This window comes from Molothrus ater, chromosome 8 (genome assembly GCF_012460135.2).
Source record: "Molothrus ater isolate BHLD 08-10-18 breed brown headed cowbird chromosome 8, BPBGC_Mater_1.1, whole genome shotgun sequence".
Classification (NCBI taxonomy): Eukaryota; Metazoa; Chordata; class Aves; order Passeriformes; family Icteridae; genus Molothrus; species Molothrus ater.
The window spans coordinates 35,423,863-35,441,717 of record NC_050485.2 but is presented as its reverse complement, the minus strand read 5'-3'; the positions used below and the strand labels follow the sequence as shown (position 1 = coordinate 35,441,717).

General features: G+C 54.5%; 1 protein-coding gene across 1 annotated transcript in view; it reads right to left on the bottom strand.

Moving 5' to 3' along the window:
* Positions 1-17,855, bottom strand: part of JAKMIP3 (Janus kinase and microtubule interacting protein 3) — a 41,679-nt gene that overhangs the window by 2,727 nt on the left and 21,097 nt on the right. Inside the window, 12 exon segments of the mRNA XM_054515528.1 lie at positions 8,172-9,442; positions 9,444-9,532; positions 10,254-10,295; positions 11,162-11,227; positions 11,576-11,779; positions 13,659-13,736; positions 13,810-13,878; positions 14,831-14,896; positions 16,468-16,527; positions 16,614-16,712; positions 16,943-17,041; positions 17,627-17,689. Of these exon segments, the coding sequence (XP_054371503.1) occupies positions 9,223-9,442; positions 9,444-9,532; positions 10,254-10,295; positions 11,162-11,227; positions 11,576-11,779; positions 13,659-13,736; positions 13,810-13,878; positions 14,831-14,896; positions 16,468-16,527; positions 16,614-16,712; positions 16,943-17,041; positions 17,627-17,689 (1,155 nt within the window). The 3' untranslated portion in view covers positions 8,172-9,222.

Genomic DNA, 17,855 nt, shown 5'->3' with positions numbered 1-17,855 from the left:
ACAGGTGGGAAGAGAACAGCCCTGCCAGTGGCCAGAAAGGAGAGAATCCCCATTCCCTGTCCCTTCTCCATCCCCTGTTCCCCGTCCCTTCTCCGTCCCCTGTTCCCCGTCCCTTCTCCATCCCCTGTTCCCTCACCCTTCTCCATCCCTGTTCCCTCACCCTTCTCCATCCCCTGTTCCCTCACCCTTCTCCATCCCCTGTTCCCTGTCCCTTCTCCATCCCCTGTTCCCTGTCCCTTCTCCATCCCCTGTTCCCTGACCCTTCTCCATCCCCTGTTCCCTGTCTCTTCTCCATCCCCTGTTCCCTGACCCTTCTCCATCACCTGTTCCCTGTCTCTTCTCCATCCCCTGTTCCCTGTCCCTTCTCCATCCCCTGTTCCCTGTCCCTTCTCCATCCCCTGTTCCCTGACCCTTCTCCATCCCCTGTTCCCTGTCTCTTCTCCATCCCCTGTTCCCTGTCTCTTCTCCATCCCCTGTTCCCTGTCTCTTCTCCATCCCCTGTTCCCTGACGCTTCTCCATCCCCTGTTCCCTGACGCTTCTCCATCTCTGTTCCCTGACCCTTCTCCATCCCCTGTTCTCTGTCTCTTCTCCATCCCCTGTTCCCGGTCTCTTCTCCATCCCCTGTTCCCGGTCTCTTCTCCATCCCCTGTTCCCTGACCCGTCTCCATCCCCTGTTCCCTGTCTCTTCTCCATCCCCTGTTCCCTGTCTCTTCTCCATCCCCTGTTCCCTGTCTCTTCTCCATCCCCTGATCCCTGTCTCTTCTCTGTCCCTGTTCCCTGTCTCTTCTCCATCCCCTGTTCCCTGACCCTTCTCCATCCCCTGTTCCCTGACCCGTCTCCATCCCCTGTTCCCTGTCCCTTCTCCATCCCCTGTTCCCTGACCCGTCTCCATCCCCTGTTCCCTGACCCGTCTCCATCCCCTGTTCCCTGTCTCTTCTCCCCGGGCCCCAGCAGCAGCTGAATCCCCTCCCTGGCGCAGGGAAGGGTTAACCCTTCCCAGCCCGCCTGGCCGCCAGGGCAGACAATCCGGGCTGCCCTGGGCTCGTTTGTTCCAGCCCGTGCCGTGGCAGGGACACCCTGCACCAGAGCAGGTCCTGCAGGCTCCTCTGTCCCCCCCGAGCCTTGGGGCAGGGGATGCTGCTCACAGGTGACAACAGCACCCCAAGGACTCCAGAAGGACTTCCTGAAAAGTAAACGACAGAAGAGGAAGCGAGGGCGGCTGAGGGGGTTTTCCAGACGCCCTTTGCTCTGCTCCCCGCCTGTCGGGGCCGTCACGGAGCCGGAGCGCTGGGCAGAGCGCGGCGCTGCCCCCGCCGGTCCCGGCCCCGCTGCCCCCGCCGGTCCCGGTCCCGCAGCGCTGCCCCCGCCGGTCCCGGCCCCGCTGCCCCCGCCGGTCCCGCGGCGCTGCCCCCGCCGGTCCCGGTCCCGGCCCCGCTGCCCCCGCCCGTCCCGGTCCCGGCCCCGCTGCCCCCGGGGCTCCTGCGGCTCCCGCGGGCCTCGCACACGGCACCGTCACCCGTCCCTCACCCCCCGCCTCCCGCCGAACACACGGAATCGTTCCAGAGCTGTAAAACTGGGACAGCAGCATTTGAAAAATGGTAACGGGTGGAGCGTCGGTATTTGTGCTTCTGAGCACTCGTGGCTTGTGGAAAACAGCAGCTTTGCCGAAGAGAACAATGCAGGGAGGCAGCTCCTCAAAGATCACGGATTAAATTTCATGTGAGGAAGGAATCACAAAACCCCAGAATGGTTTGGGTGGGAAGGGAGCATCTCCCCCCAGTGCCAGCCCTGCCATGGCAGGGACACCTCCCACTGTCCCAGGGGCTCCCAGCCCCAGTGTCCAGCCTGGCCTTGGGCACTGCCAGGGATCCAGGGGCAGCCCCAGCTGCTCTGGGCACCTGTGCCAGGGCTGCCCATCTTCCACATATCTAAGCTAAATTTCCCCTGATTTAGTTTGACCCCATTACTCCTTGTCCTGTCACAACAGATCCTGAAGAAGAATGATCACCTTCATCAGAACAGCCTCTTACCAAGGCTGCAGTGGAAGGAGATATATATTTACACATTCATCTTTATCTATGGATATATATTTACATGCTTATTTATATGTACATATGTTTATTTATATATATCACACGGGACCATATGGCTGAGGGAGGCACTGACAGCATCCTGGGCTGCTGGGAAAAGCTGGGATGTGTTTGGGGGTAAGGAAAAGGCACCAGAACCACAGGCAGCACTTGGACTGGCCTAGGCACTGCCTCACTGAGCCCCCTAAGCAGAGTCACCAAGCAGGTGAAGTGATGCCGGAGGTGGCTCTAAGGCAGCTCACTCCTCTCTCCCAAAGGAGAGCCTGCCTGGATGAGCCTGAGGTTCTTCATCACTGCTAAAGCTGAATCCAGCCTGGGACACACCCTGGGACCCCACTGCTGCCTGCAAGGTGTCAGTGGGACAGCAAATCATGGATGCCTCTGGGACCCATGCCATGGGAAGGAGGGGATCAGAGCCCCTGCACCAACACCGTGGCCTTGGGGGCTGGACCCCATCCTCACCTGGGACCCCACAAACCCCCAGGAGCTGGGAATGCAGAATCTCTCATCTTCCCACTCAGGCCCCACGATAAGAACAAGCAGGTGGAAATTCATGTCCATATAAAGAACAATGGGCTAGACTTGGCTTCCTTGCCTTTTGCCCTTCCTCTCCCACTGGACATTTATGGCACATTCAACCCCTCCTGTGCACATGAATACAAATGCAAATAACCCACGGGGATGTACTGCAGGGCAGAGAGGGGTTCCCAGAGAACAGGAAGATGAGAAATCACGAGCAGAATAAAATACAGCGGGGAGTGATTTAACCATGTAAAAATGGTGGCCATTTAGTTCCAATAGGTTCTACAGAAAGGAGAACATTTGATGTCAGGGAAGAGGATGGGACAGGTCCCTGGGAGGAAGAGGAAGCTCTTTTTTCTTTTCCCCTTTTTCCTGGTGAGAAAGAGGAAACTGCTGGCTGCAGTGAAGCGGCGAAAGACCAGGGTAATAACAGCAAATGGATTACACAAATGGACTCACACAAATCTCAGCTGCACCCCCAGCTTTGACAACGTGCACCTTCTTTTTCAAGATGCTATTTTTTAACACTTGCCTTTGTGAGCAGGGTGACAGGGTAAACACACTTGGGCAATTCACTAGAGTCTCTGCAAAAATTCAGATTCTTGATTGCATTTCAGGCCACAGTACCATGGTTTTTGTGGCTGGAGGATGGGCCTCTAGCCCTGAGAATCTCAGCTATCAGCAGCCCCTCACTGTCCACCTAATTTCTTAATTTCTCATTTTCAGTTTAATAATTAAGAACACTCTTTCACAGGACATCGCAGTGAACATGCCCATGGTGTATTTTGCTCCTGTCTATCTATATTGACTTAGAAGATTCTGGGGTTTTCCAGTCCAATTTACCAAGGAAGGAGTGTTCCTGACCGTATCCATTTCTGCTGACAAATGCTGTGAGTGTACACTGAGCAGAGAACTACCCACGAGCATAAAAGCATTTCACCTCATCAATATTCACAGACTGGAATCTGAAACGCTGTTCCCGGCCCCCTGAAGCTTTCCAGCAGCTCCAGGAGCCCGGGGGGAGGCTGGAGCTGGGCTGGGGATGCTGGGCATGACGGTGCCCATCAGTGCCAGCCCTGCTTGGCCAGGCTGGGACTGCAGGAGCAGCCAGCACAGCTGATTCCAACCATTCCTGTTCACTCCCTGCACAGCCCATGCCATGAGCCACTCAAACCAGGACTGCAGGAGCAGTCAGCACAGCTGATTCCAACCTTTCCTGTTCCCTTCCTGCAGCCCCTGCCATGAGCCACTCAAACCAGGACTGCAGGAGCAGTCAGCACAGCTGATTCCAACCTTTCCTGTTCCCTTCCTGCAGCCCCTGCCATGAGCCATCCCAGACAGCACTGCGATAAAATCTTGGTACTACTCATTTTACACACACACATACACATATATAGATATAAATATGTGCATAGAAACCCACAGAATTTTCTTTCTACATTGGATTTTCAGTTCAGTAGGGACAGCTCAGTGGGATCAGCTCAGGGACAGCTCAGGGACAACACAGGGACAGTTCAGTGGGATCAGTTCACGGACAGCTCAGGGAGATTTGGCAGGGACAGTTCAGGGACAGTTCAGTGGGATCAGCTCAGGGACAGTTCAGTGGGATCAGGCCAGGGACAGCTCAGGGACAACACAGGGACAGTTCAGGGACAGTTCAGCTCAGGGACAGTTCAGTGGGATCAGGCCAGGGACAGCTCAGGGACAACACAGGGACAGTTCAGGGACAGTTCAGTGGGATCAGCTCAGGGACAGTTCAGTGGGATCAGTTCACAGACAGCTCAGGGACAACACAGGGACAGTTCAGGGACAGTTCAGTGGGATCAGGCCAGGGGCAGTTCAGGGACAGCTCAGCAGGTACAGCTCAGGCACAGCTGAGCAGCACGGTGCCCGGTCAGGCTGAGCAGGTGGAGCTGAGGCAGGAAATGCAGGCTGACACCTCAGCCTCCCCTGCACCTGCTCGGGAAAGGCACCAGGGGATACTGGGGGACACTGGGGGACACTGTGGGGATGGCAGCCCCGATGGCAGCCGCAGGAACTCGGGGCTCTGTGTGCCAGAGCCTCCCCCTGCTGCTGCACACCCTGCTCGTGCCTGACCTCCTCCCCACCTTGGGGAGCCCAGCTGCAGGGAGCCCCCAGCGCCTGGCTCCCCATCAATTCACAGCCCTCAGAGTCCTCCTGGTATTGAACAAAGGGACAAATGTGGCTCTAAGTGACGATGTGAGCATTTCACGGTCCCTTCCAGGTGCTCTCAGCGCTGCCAGCCCCTCTGTGACAGCCGTGACAATCCCGACCCTGCACTCACCGATCTGCCGTGTCCGGGGGCGTTTGCAGCATCCTTGTTTATAGCGAGGAGCAAAGTGCCCCCCGGGCAATTCTCCTCAGAAAAGCATCGACAGAGCAGCAGCTCCTGGCTGCCTCTGCCCATCTGCATGAGGCCAGTTCAGCCTCAGTGACTTGGACACGTCCTCCTCTCTGGGATTTCTGCTGCCCTGCAGGTGCAGACACATCCCTGGGCACCCAACCCCTCCACGGCAGGGCTATTTACACAAACACAATTTACAAACAGCATGCATTCTTTTAAGAAAGCTAACTTTATGATAGATTTTCCAGCTGAATAATTCTCCAGGCTAACGCTGAGTTTAGTAAACTACAAAAAGATTTGTCCTTGTTATTTGCAAGAGCTCAGCAAGACCCAAATTAAGGGGGAGAACCCTTCAGCTGTGATGAGAACTGAAGCTGCTCTGCCCAGCAGTGCTTTGGGGAGTGAAAGGTGAAATGAATGATTATGTTTAAAACCAGCGTGGATGAGCAGGCTTTTGCCCTGCCAGTCTGTACAGAGTCAGGCAGAGTTTTCATTCTGAGAGCAAGCTGAGGATGGAAGGTGCTGGGGTTTTGAGGGGGAAGCACACGGGACACCAAACTGCTGCTGCTGCACAAATTCACACTCCAAAAAAGCTCTTTACTTCCCACAGCAAGAGGAACACCCCTGTAAATGACTCAAGGGAAGGCTGGATGGGGCTTGGAGCAGCCGGGGGTGGTGGGAGGTTCCCAGCCTGCCCATGGCAGGGATGACCTTGCAAGTGCCTCCCAGCCCAACCCATTCTGGGATTCTGGGCTGGGTGTGATTCCCCTGCTGCAGCACAGGAGTGGGAGGTTTCTGTTGTAGGGAGGATAAATGAAAGGCTGGCCCCACATCCTGTCCCCGGAACGTGCCCAGGAAGCACAGCCACAAGTTCCTGTGTAATAATAATGCAGATGTTTTGCTCAGGAGACTCCGAGCTGGCCTGTGGGGAGGTGTTTTCCCGAGGGGTTTGGCAGAGCCATGGGGGAGCAGCCCGTGCCCAGCAGAGATGTCTGGGATGGGGCCGAGGAGCTCCAGCCTCGGCCAGGCCTGGCTGGAGCCCCCCTCAGCCCCAGCTCCTGCCCCAGGGCCTCCATCCCCGCCTCAGCCACAAATGCAGGCTGACATTGTCACTTCTGTGCACTTCAGGCTGCAGCAGCCCGAGACGGCGGAGCAGAAACGCGCTGCGTGCTCTTACACAAACTGACAGCCATCAACCCACTGGAAATCTCCTCCTTGGCTGAGCCGATCCTCTCTCCCAGAGAGACAGAAACCCCCAAGCTTTGCAGCACAGCCAGAGGAATGAAAGCTTTTGAGTCAACGCCTTTGCTCAATGGGAGTCTCCTTGACGGCCTGAATTTCCCCACACTTCACTTCAAACGAGGATGTCTGGGCTCACCCTGCACGGCAGAGTGGCCAATTAGCATTCTGAGGCTGGAGCTCATTAGTGCCCCTGAGGGAAGCCATTGCAGAGGGCCTGGGCACTCACACAGCTCCAGCAGCTCCTCACCGCCCCCGGGGATCCCTTCTGAAAGGGAGGAAAACCCCAAAACCCCACTGAGAGCGGGGTACACCAGGAACACGGAACGACTTGCTACTGTTCAACTGATCCGTGTGCAGAGTCATTTAAAGAAAAGGAATTACCCACAGGACTGAGAGGCTCACAGGGACAGATCCTGCTCTGGGGGTGAAGGAGGCTCCCCCTGGGGAAACCTCCCCATCCGTGGTTAAATAAAACCATCAAGCTCTGAACTCCTGCAACTGGTATTTCTAATTGCTGCCTACAGTAGGAAATATGCTATGTATTCTTAATTAAAAATATTAAGGGCCATTTCTAAAGAGAATTTATATTGTTGTAAGAAAAAGAAGGGTTAGAGGAGGATCTGAAAATGGGTGGATCCACCCTGAACCTAAAGCTGGCTTGCTGCTGGTGACCATGGCTGGCGTCTCCCCACGAGCCCAGGGCATGTTCAGCTCCACAGACCAGTTAAACACAGCAAGCTGCTCTTAGAAACAGGAAAACAGACTGGCTTGGGTAGGCAGGGACTGCAGAAACCATGTAGCTCCAGCCCTCTGCCATGGTGCTTTCCCCATCCTTCTATCACTGGAAAACTGAAAACAATAATTTCATGTTATTTGTTCCAGCACATTCCACACGTTGCTTCCTTTGAATGGACAAATATCAAATGGAGCTATAATAAATGCTCGGGGTTTTAATTAAATTAAGATAATCAGGGCAAAAAATATGGATGCTCAAGCCTCTTCTAAAAATGTAAGAGTAAATATCTAATAAAAATTTCTCTTAGGTAAGTGACAGCTTATTTATTTGGACACGGGCAAGTGTTACCCAGCCCTGTGAGCCCCCAGCCTCCAAAGTTCAAGAGACACTAAAAAATAACTGAAACACCATCCTAAACCAGCCTGGGACAGTCAAATGGCCTGCGAAGCAGCATCCTCTCCTCCAGGACACGCAGCTCCCACTCTCCTGGCTGCAGCACCCTGCACTGGGCGCCCATGGATGGGGTCTCTGCTGAGGGGCACCCCTGGTGCCCACCACCCCTACCTGGGCACTGCCCTCTGACCCAGGAGAGCTTCACCTCATAGTGGAGTTACAATTCAATGCCTTATGAGTACATTAATTTGGCACATAAATAACACTTCTATAAAATCTGTGCAACTGCAGCTTTCTCTGCTGCTCTCCCCATCATGTTTATCTGCCAAGTAACTCCTTATCAGCACAGATTTGGAAAAAAAATGAGGGAAATTGTGAATTAAAGTACTTTTCCAATTACTATTTGTCAAATATGCAAAATGAAAAGTATTTTCATTTCCTGCATTTAAAACATGTCTTTTTAAAAGCAGCATGACTGCTTGCTGTCCATACAAATCTGACAGTGCATTTAATTACCTTCCAATAATTTTGTGTTAGGAGTTACCACTGATGTAAAACATAAACCCAGAATTTGTTATTATATCACACTGAAATTTAACACCTAAATTATTAGCAATAATTAAATAATGTTTACATAAAGACTCTGGTAATTTCAATATCAAATTCAGTCTTTCCTCTGTTATCACCTTAAGAGAATAATAATAATAACAACAGATTAATAACATCTGTAATTATAAACCCAAGTGAGAGAGACCAGCAGGGGAGGGAGTTCCACAGAGCCCCAGGATAAAGGGGTTTCCAGCTGGTCACAGTCCATCTTACCTGTCCAGAGCTCTGATCCCTTCCTGCCCGTGCTCCCAGGGAATGGGCACCGTGGGACCCTGGCTGCTGCAGCACCTCGCTCCTGCCCTTGGTCCTGGCTTTGGTCCTCATCCCTGCCCTTGGTCCTGGCTTTGTTCTTCATCCCTGCCCTTGGTCCTGGCTTTGGTCCTCATCCCTGGCCTTGGTCCTGGCTTTGTTCTTCATCCCTGGCCTTGGTCCTGGCTTTGTTCTTCATCCCTGGCCTTGGTTCTGGCTTTGTTCCTCATCCCTGGCCTTGGTCCTGGCTTTGGTCCTCATCCCTGGCCTTGGTCCTGGCTTTGTTCCTCATCCCTGGCCTTGCCCCACAGCCCTGCATTTCTGTGCTTGGCTGTGGATCCAACGTGGTCAATCACACTCTGGAATTTCTTCAGGGTTTTCCTCTCTTCTCCTGTTTTTCTAGAGGATTCTTTTTCCTTCCTGGTTCCTGTGCCAGCCCTCTGGGCTCGGGCTCTGTGGGACTTGTGCTCCCTTTCCCCAAGGTGAGGACATCTTCCAGGTGAGGACACCTTCTGTTCCCTCGCCCAGCGCACATGGATCAGGGATAATCTGGTTATTTCACTCTTTTCCAGGTTGAACTTTTTGCTGGAACAGTGTTAAGCCTTTTGTCACTGTTCAGGGACAGCCAATTATAAATTATTGCATACTTTTTCTCATCATGGTTTACTGACAAGTCAAAAAAAAAAAAATTACAGCTTGGTTTCCTGAATGCAGCTTTAGGTTTTTTCCTATAACTGGGCTCATGGGATATCCAACAAAGCATGGGACATAGCCTGTGCAACGGAGAAATTCCTTGGAACAAACCACTTCATTTTCACTCACATCCATCTTTTCATGAGCTACTCCTCTGGAACGCTCCCTAAAGCCTCCTTCCAAGACAGATTTTTGAAGAACTGTGGAACAAACACAAGCACACAGACAGGACAGGGGCACTTCTGCACAGAAGCAATTTGCCACCTGCTTAGCAGGGAACAGGGATAAATTCAGTGTATCTGAATCAGTGATGGTGCTGCTGTCAGAGCCTGCCCAGCAGAGCAGCCTGGGCTGCAGGACAGGCAGCAGCAGAGTTCTTGGGGTTCTTGGCTTCCTTGGTGGGCTCAGTTCTGTCCTCTCCAAAGGCTCCTCGGGGGTTTTGGGGGTGCAGGGACTCCCCCACAGCCCAGCTCAGCCCCACTGCAAGTCCCACAGGCTGCAGCTGCCGTGGCCAGCAGCAAAGAACGAGACAGATGCGGGGCTGGAAGGGGCAAAGTCTCTGTGTGGGTCTCGGGAAGCAGGGCTGTCCCTCGGGCAGGAACAGCAGGAGCAGCTGCAGCGGCCTCAGGGGGCTGAAACAGGAGAGGAAAACAGCAATCAGAGGAAAGCCCACCTGGGCAAAAATAACATTCACAGAACTTCTGCGAGGTCCTGTTCACAATTATCTGCTGAACTGCAAAACTGATGAGAAAGGATTTGTGATCCACTCCATTTCTGTTGTTAGTGGGGAGTGTTTCCCTCCATGCCATCCGTGCCGTGGGCATTTCTGGCAGCACACAGAAATAGGGCAATTTATCCCCCATTTACATGGGAGAAAGGGGAGTCAGGGGGTCCCTGGGGCCCCGTGGGCCCTGGAGGAACACACCCCAATAAATGCTATGTTGCCCCAAACCCACCTGGCTGCTCTCCTGGAGGCAGGACAGGAGAGGGGCTGAGGTTTCCATGGACCTCCAGCACAGATCAGCTGGAGCTGCCCCTGATGCACTCAGAGGAGTCACCCCAGACTGGGGGTTTGCCCTGGCTTGACAGAAGTTTCTTTGTTTTTAAACCTGCCTAATTTTTCCTTGTCTTTCCCTCTAAAGAAGGAAATTCTGTTTGACAAGTTTTTGCCTGCTTGTCCAGGCTTCACATTTTTTTAAAGGATTTGGAGATTTCCATTTTTGGGTTCTCTGGCATGCCCAAGAGACCCTTCAATCCTGCTGACACAGCAAAAGGAAGGCTCTTTTCTCTATGGGAAAATAGAAATGCTCTAGGAGGAGAAGAGGAGAGAGCAGAGCAGACCCGAGGGCTTACCTTGTGCATGTGGCCTGAAGGACTATGACCAAAGAATGAAAGCTAAAGAGAAAAATAAAAACAAAAATAAAAACTGAAAAGGGGAGAGAAGAGAGGAAAAAATGGAAGAGAAGAAAGAGATTAAGAGTTTACAGTGTGTTTAACTGAGAAATAAGCTGTGGTTACAGACAGAGCGCAACACAACTCTCAGGTGAGAAGGAACATGGAGTGTGAAGTGAAGCCCGAGTGCTCAGCTTGGCTCCCGAGAGCTCCCGTGTCCCCTGGGCTGGTGACAGTGACCCCCTGCCCCTGTAAGCCCAGCCAGCCCCAGCCCCAGGCTCGGGGAATGGGGAACAGCAGCTGAGTTCTGACCCTAAAACACCCGAGCCCGGCCCTGCTGAGCTCTGGGCTCAGGGGCTGGCCCAGCTCAGCCCCTGCTGTACCTGAGCACGGCCCTTCCACAAGGCAGGGCTCAGCTGAGCCATTCTGGGTAAAACACACCGGTTTGGGCTGGCTGCAGAACGCTCCATGACACAAACTGTGGCTGCAGCTAGGCAGGAGAGCAAAGCCCCCGCTCCTGCTGGGAAAGGCTGCTCCGTGCACTGCCTTCCCAGGGGCTGGGGTGGATGGGAGGGAAGCAGGGAGCAACAGCCCCTTCCCCAGAGCTCTGCTGCTGAGCCCTCAGCTCTGACCCTCCCTGCCCGGGGTCAGGCTGCCCTGCAGGTTAGCAGGGAGGAAGGACTCAATTCAACCAGTTCACCTGCCCTCCTCGGAGGGGCTGGTACAAATGCAAGGTGTTTTCCTGGAGCTGTGCCCCTTTCTCACTGCACTACACACACGAGCTCTCTCTAGGGTGGTTTCCTTGGCCCAGGTGAAATGGAGAATGGTCATGTGCACACACAGCAGCTGTTCCGTCTGCATGACCTTACCTTTTCCTCTAACTCTTTTATTTGTCTTTTTTGGCCTTCAATTCTTTCTTCTAGCTCTTTAATTCTCTGTCAGATTTCAAATAAAAAGATATTTATTAACCAACCAAATACAGATGTACCCGGAAGATGCATTAGTTTGGGGGACATAAATTGTATGTGCTGTGCTTCTACCAAAGCCAGACTGGGTATCAGGCTGCAGGTGAGTGCTCTGTGATTGTCACCGTGTGTGACAAAGGCAGGGACTGCAGGTGAGTGCTCTGTGATTGTCACCGTGTGTGACAAAGGCAGGGACGCACACTGCCCTGTCTGCAGGGGTATCCAGGGCCAAGCAAAGCCTGTCCCAGGCCTGGCCAGCTCGGACAGCCCCAGGGGAGGCCAGGGCTGTCCCTCCCGAGTGCCCTGGCCCAGACCCACCTGCTGGGCGTGCTGGATGAGCTCCATCCTCTCCCGCAGGATCTGGGCGTCCCTCTCGCGGAGCTCGCTCATCACCTGCCGCTTCCACTGCTCCACGGCGCTCTTCAGCTTCTCCTTCTCCTCTTCTGAAAGAAGTTCGGAAATTTTGGCTCCAGCTTCTTGCTGCAGGGCATCATAGAGCATGGCTTCTAATTCCAGAATTTGCTAATCAAAAACAATATAAAGCTGTCAGCTCGACCTTGTCCCCGGCGGGGCGAGGAGGTTGCGAGGAGCGGAGCGTCCGACCCTGAAAGGCAACGGGAGCGGAGCGGGGGCTGCGTGCTGAGCCTCCACGGGGACAGCACAGAAAACTCCATCCAGAGGGAAAACACCCCGGGCTGCCTCCATCCTGAGGGGCTCCGAGCAGCCCTGGGGCTGGCACAGCCTCCCACCAACAAGGGGGAGCCAGCTGCTCCTTCCTGGGGACGGCACCGTGGGGAGAGGAGGAGAAGGAGAAAAGGTAAAGGAAGGGCCAAAGGGAGCAGGGAGAGGGAAAAGGGAGAAGGGGAAATGTAAATAGGAAAGAGGTTCATAAAAGACTCATCTTCTGAGTTACAGATATTTTTTACATGTATTTTTCAGTCCCTTGGTTGCCCTTTCCTGGTAGCTCTGCTGTGACCCAGCAGAGAACGTAACCTCGCCCCAGCAAAGCGCTGCTGTTTGATACCTGGATTTCTGCTGTGCCCCAGCCTCATGGACACAAGCCCAGCCCTGTCTGGAGAACTGGCCTGGGCAGGAGAGGGGCAGGGGACCCTCCTGGCCCTCTCAGCAGGGTCAGCCAAGTGCTGCCTGGAGCAGGACCCTGCAGCAGCCAGGCTCAGGGGTTTTGCCTGCTAATCCTGTTGGCTCTGCTTCAGGGGCATCACGATTAGCTGCTCCTCATCTCCAGGGCACAAAGGAAACATGGAAGTGAAGCGAATTTTACAAAGCAGAAGAGCTTTTTCCACTCGAATTCCAGGGCAGAACAAAGCTTCCTTTGCTGCCTTCAGGCTGCATTTGTGCCCTGGAACAAAGCAGTGCCTGGGACACGCGTGTGGTGCCTTCAGAAAACAGAGGAAAATGCAAATAACCCTCAGCCCCCTCTGCAGGGGCTGACACTCCTTGCACTCCCTGCTTCCCATCAGCAGAGTCAGTCCTCGGCTGCACAAACTGCTGCTCAGGACAGGAGGTGATGGAACCACAGAGTGCCAGACTTAAAGGTCACCTTGTTCCATCCACTGCCATGGGCAGGGAAATTCCACTGCAAGGTGTTATAGGGCTGGGGCCACAGCCGAGGGGGCTTGTGTGCTTTCCAAGGTTTGCACTGTGCCAAGCCTGGCTCCAGATACAGCTCAGAATGTGGCAAAATCAGTCCTAAAAATCACCCACAGGACAGAAAATGTATGGAGCAAAAGCTCCCCCAAATGGTTCAAGACACAAGTAGACAACAGGAGGCAGAGGCATAAACACTCACTGCTCCTCAGAAAGTGTAACTGCTCTAGGTTTGTGTAGAACTGGGAAAATGAGATAAACTGAGAGGAAACTTTATGCCTTTTGTGGATATATATATAAAACCTTTCTCTCATTGATGGAAACAAGACAGCTGATGACTGAAAAGATGGGTGAAATGCCCTAGGATCAGCTAATGATGAACCTGACTTAAAAGCAGTTCCATTTCAAATTTACACATCCCAGAATACCTCCAGCTGCTCTGGTTACAGGGGTGTAATCCAAAATCCAAGGAAATGTGCAGGCTAAAATATATTTTTAAAAAATATAAGACAAATTCCTGCAAATCTAATTTTCTTATCAGTCTTCTACGGAAGCTTTGGCTGAATTAAAACTGAGTGTTTGTTGAGTAAGTAAATGCTCAGGTGCTAACCCTGCAGGGGCCACTCAGACCCAGGAGTTCTGTTCACAAGGCAGTCCTGGTCAGCTCAGGGTGCAGAGGATTTGCTGGACCCTGACCCGTGCAGCCCTTGGGGCACCCAGAGCAGCGCTGCCCAGGGCAGAGCCCATGGGCTGGCCCAGGTGTGCTCAGTCAGCCCCGTCTGACTGCCCTCACCTTGTGAGCCTGGTCCAGGGACTGTTTCCTGAAGTCCAGCTCATCGTCCAGGTATCCCTTCTGCTTGCTGAACAGCTCCTGGGGAGCGAGGAAGGGGCTGTCAGTGACCCCCAGGGCCCAGGCCCGTCCCCTGCCGCCCCCTCCCCGGTACCTTCTCGTTCTCCAGGTCCAGCATCTTCTGCTGCAGCGCAGACTCGGTCACCTCGATCTGCTGGAGCCACTGGGGGACAGACAGAGCCTGAGCAGGGCCCTGGGGCAGGGCATGTGCCAGCAGGCAGGCACCACTCCAACAGCAGAGCACAACTAACCCTGCGCTGGTCTCCTCTGAAAAGCCACATGGCAGAGCCTGGCCCTTCCCTCCTGCCTGGCTTTGCGAGTTCAGCCACGTTTCAGAGGAGTCTGCTGCCTTGCTGGCTGGACACCCTGCTGGGACAGAGCCCAGAGCAACTCCTCATGAAGCACCGTGACTATGGGGGGCTGTCAGCTCCCTCTGCAGCCTGCTCAGAGGGGTGGGTGCTTCCAAACACAGAGACCAGGACAGGTGCCCTGGGCCTCACCTTCCCCATTCTGTGCTCCTCACCTTCCCCTTCCTGTGCTTCTCACCTTCCCCATTCTGTGCTCCTCACCTTCCCTTCCTGTGCTCCTCACCTTCCCCTTCCTGTGCTTCTCACCTTCCCTTCCTGTGCTTCTCACCCTCCCCATCCTCTGCTCCTCACCTTCCCCATCCTCTGCTCCTCACCTTCCCCTTCCTGTGCTCCTCACCTTCCCCATCCTCTGCTCCTCACCCTCCCCATCCTCTGCTCCTCACCTTTCCTTCCTGTGCTCCTCACCTTCCCCATCCTCTGCTCCTCACCTTTCCTTCCTGTGCTCCTCACCCTCCCCATCCTCTGCTCCTCACCCTCCCCATCCTCTGCTCCTCACCCTCCCCATCCTCTGCTCCTCACCTTCCCCATCCTCTGCTCCTCACCCTCCCCATCCTCTGCTCCTCACCTTCCCCATCCTCTGCTCCTCACCCTCCCCATCCTCTGCTCCTCACCTTCCCCTTCCTGTGCTCCTCACCCTCCCCATCCTCTGCTCCTCACCCTCCCCATCCTCTGCTCCTCACCTTCCCCTTCCTGTGCTCCTCACCCTCCCACCTGTGCCCCTCACCTTCCCCATCCTCTGCTCCTCACCTTCTCAGCCAGTGTGAGGACAGTCCTGGCCTGGATGATGACCACCTGCTCCTCGTTGGTCAGATTCTGCACCAAAAGCAGAGCACAATTACAACAAATCCCAGTTCTTGTTACTAACCCACTGCTTGGGCCACTGCTGTTTCAAACATTAAATATGTCTGAGGAACAATAAACTGAGGCAGAGGAAATTAATATTGTGATGCAAAATCATTGTAAAAGCCATTGTCACTATTCATTACCAACCCTTGTCATACATAATTCTTCAAAAATTCTTATATTTACCAACAAGAGCAGGGACTGGATCTTTGTGTACCCAACAGGGAATAAACAGACATTTACACAGGACAAGATCGAGCTCAGCACAAAGAGCCATGGGGAGAAGAGATGCAGTGCTCATCCCATGCACCACCCTCACTTGTGCAGCCAGGTGATGATTTTGGGAAGCATTTATTAAGACATTGGCCATTCCATCCACCTTCTGTTGCTTCCTCCAAAATACCAAAGTACTGGAACTGGCTTTGCATTTCATCCCAAGCTTCAGTGTGACCACAGGTGCAGCTGAAGGGCTGGGCCTGGCTCGTGTGGGACCCTGAGCCAGAGCCAGGGCAGCTGCTGAGCAGGGGGACTGCAAAGAGCTTCAGCCTCAGGCACTGCTGGGCCATGGCAGTGCTGTCCTGCAGGGATTGAATCAGGGAATCCTGGCAGGCTCTGGGTGGGAGGGACCCCAAATCCCCCCCAGTGCCACCCCTGCCATGGCAGGGACACCTCCCACTGTCCCAGGGGCTCCCAGCCCCAGTGTCCAGCCTGGCCTTGGGCACTGCCAGGGATCCAGGGGCAGCCCCAGCTGCTCTGGGCACCTGTGCCAGGGTTGCCCACCCCCAGGTATTTATAGTTCTGGTACTTCCAGGCTGTGCCGTGGTCCTGGGGATGGTGTTTTGCTGCTATCCAGCCTGTCCAAGGGAGAGCTGGGGCAGCCCAGGTGCAGAGTGTGAGATCAGTGGGGACCCTCCTGCAGCTGGGGTGGGGGTCCCAGGGGGGCCCTGGAGGTGCTGAGGGCTCTGTGAGACCTTGAGGGGCTCAGCTCTACCTTGGCCCCTCCAGCCCTGGGGCTCTGCTGACAGAGGAGAGCACAGGAAAAGACCCACAGGACCTTGTGTGTGCCTTCCACGTGCATAACTGTGTGCAGCCATTCACTGCCACATGCTGAAGGAGAAGCACTTGCACGTTTCTTGTTATTTGCTTCTCCTTTTCATGCTGCTATTTTGGCTTTTTGTTTAATATCCTGGTTAGTATCAAGGGTTAATGGGTTATTAGGCAAACTCAAAGCACACAGCTGCTGAAATGCAAAAGCAAAGCAAATACAGAGCAAGCAAATCAAGAAACCATGTGTGGCCAGTGGCCAGAAAGCCCCAAACACCAACATCACTGAGTAACAGGGATCCAGGAGCAGTGTGGTGACACGAGCCCTGCACTTCACTCCTCAGTGGCAGCAAAACCTTGAAATGGCAGCAGATGCTGTGCTTGCAGCCCAAACCAGAGGCAGGACAGGCTGTGCAGCACCAAAGCAGGCAGCTCTGCTCACTGCACACCAGGACAGGTATTCCCCAAAGCATGCACAATTTATTAAAGGAACATACACTTACGGCGTTATCCCCTAAAATGTCCAACTTTTTCATCAGCTCTGCTACTACAATGTCCTGGCAAGAGAGAAATGGAGAGGCAGGAGTCAGCACGGGGCACCTGGCTCTGCCCGGGGAGGGGATAGGAAAGGAGCATCCCTTACTGTTACACCTTCAGCCTCGCAGTACACCTGCAGAGGGCTCTTCCCCTCCGTGAAGGGGCCGTGGTGGAAGGTGATGGCCGGGGACCGTCTCTCCCTCTCCTGAAAGGACAAGGATCCTCGGTTACCCCTGGCTGTGCCACACCACAGCACCACGGACTGCTCTGGCTTGGAAGGGCCCCTAAAGCCCATCCCACCGCCCCTCCTGCCACAACAACCTGTCAGCCCCACCGCCGGTGTCTGTGGAGTTTGTGGTTCTCCTCTTTGACCAGACCCTGCTCAGAGTGCCCCTCTGCAGTGCCCCGCAGGGCTGGGGCTGCCCAGGGGCTCACCTCCAGCTCCAGGATCCTGAACTCCAGCAGCTCGTTCTGGTCCTTGGCGTCCTGCACGTCGTGCTTGAGGCGTGCCTCCTCTGCCTCCATCTGCCTGATCTGCCAAAGCACAGGGCACCTGAGCCAGGTGGGCAGGAGCCAGGTGGGCAGGCACACCCAGCCAGGTGGGCAGGGCTGAGCCAGGTGGGCAGGGCTGGGCCAGGGGGGCAGGCACACCCACCCAGGGCACCTGTCCTGAGCCAGGTGGGCAGGCACACCCAGCCCAGGGCACCTGTCCTGAGCCAGGTGGGCAGGGCTGAGCCAGGTGGGCAGGGCTGGGCCAGGGGGGCAGGCACACCCAACCAGGGCACCTGTCCTGAGCCAGGTGGGCAGGGCTGGGCCAGGGGGGCAGGCACACCCAGCCCTGGGCACCTGAGCCAGGTGGGCAAGCACACCCAGCCAGGGCAGGGCGGAGCCACCCCGGGCCAGGGGGACACAGGGCTGGCCCCCAGGGCCACTGTCCTCATGCACAGGACACCTCCAGAGAATGCCAGAGCCCCACTTCTCCAGCAGGTTTATGAGGATCTCCTATTAAACACAAATTACTTCCAGCAGGGCAGTGCCATGCAGATTGGAATATTGCCCCTTCTGCATCGCTCAGGACACAAATGCTATTTGAATAATGCAAATAGAAACATTAAATACCTTTTCTACCAGTTCCTGATTCCTTCTGTACAGCGCCTGCTTCTCCTCAATCCACTTCATGTCCTTGGGGAGAAATGAACAACGCTGCAGGTGAGGCTGCAGCATTTGCAACAGCACAGCTGCAAGTATCTCACTGAAGCTCATGTGCAGAGGGACAGAACAGTGAGGGCTGTGAAACTCTAAGTCCATTACTTCTTAAAATAACTCCCTAAGCTAAACTTGCCCATGC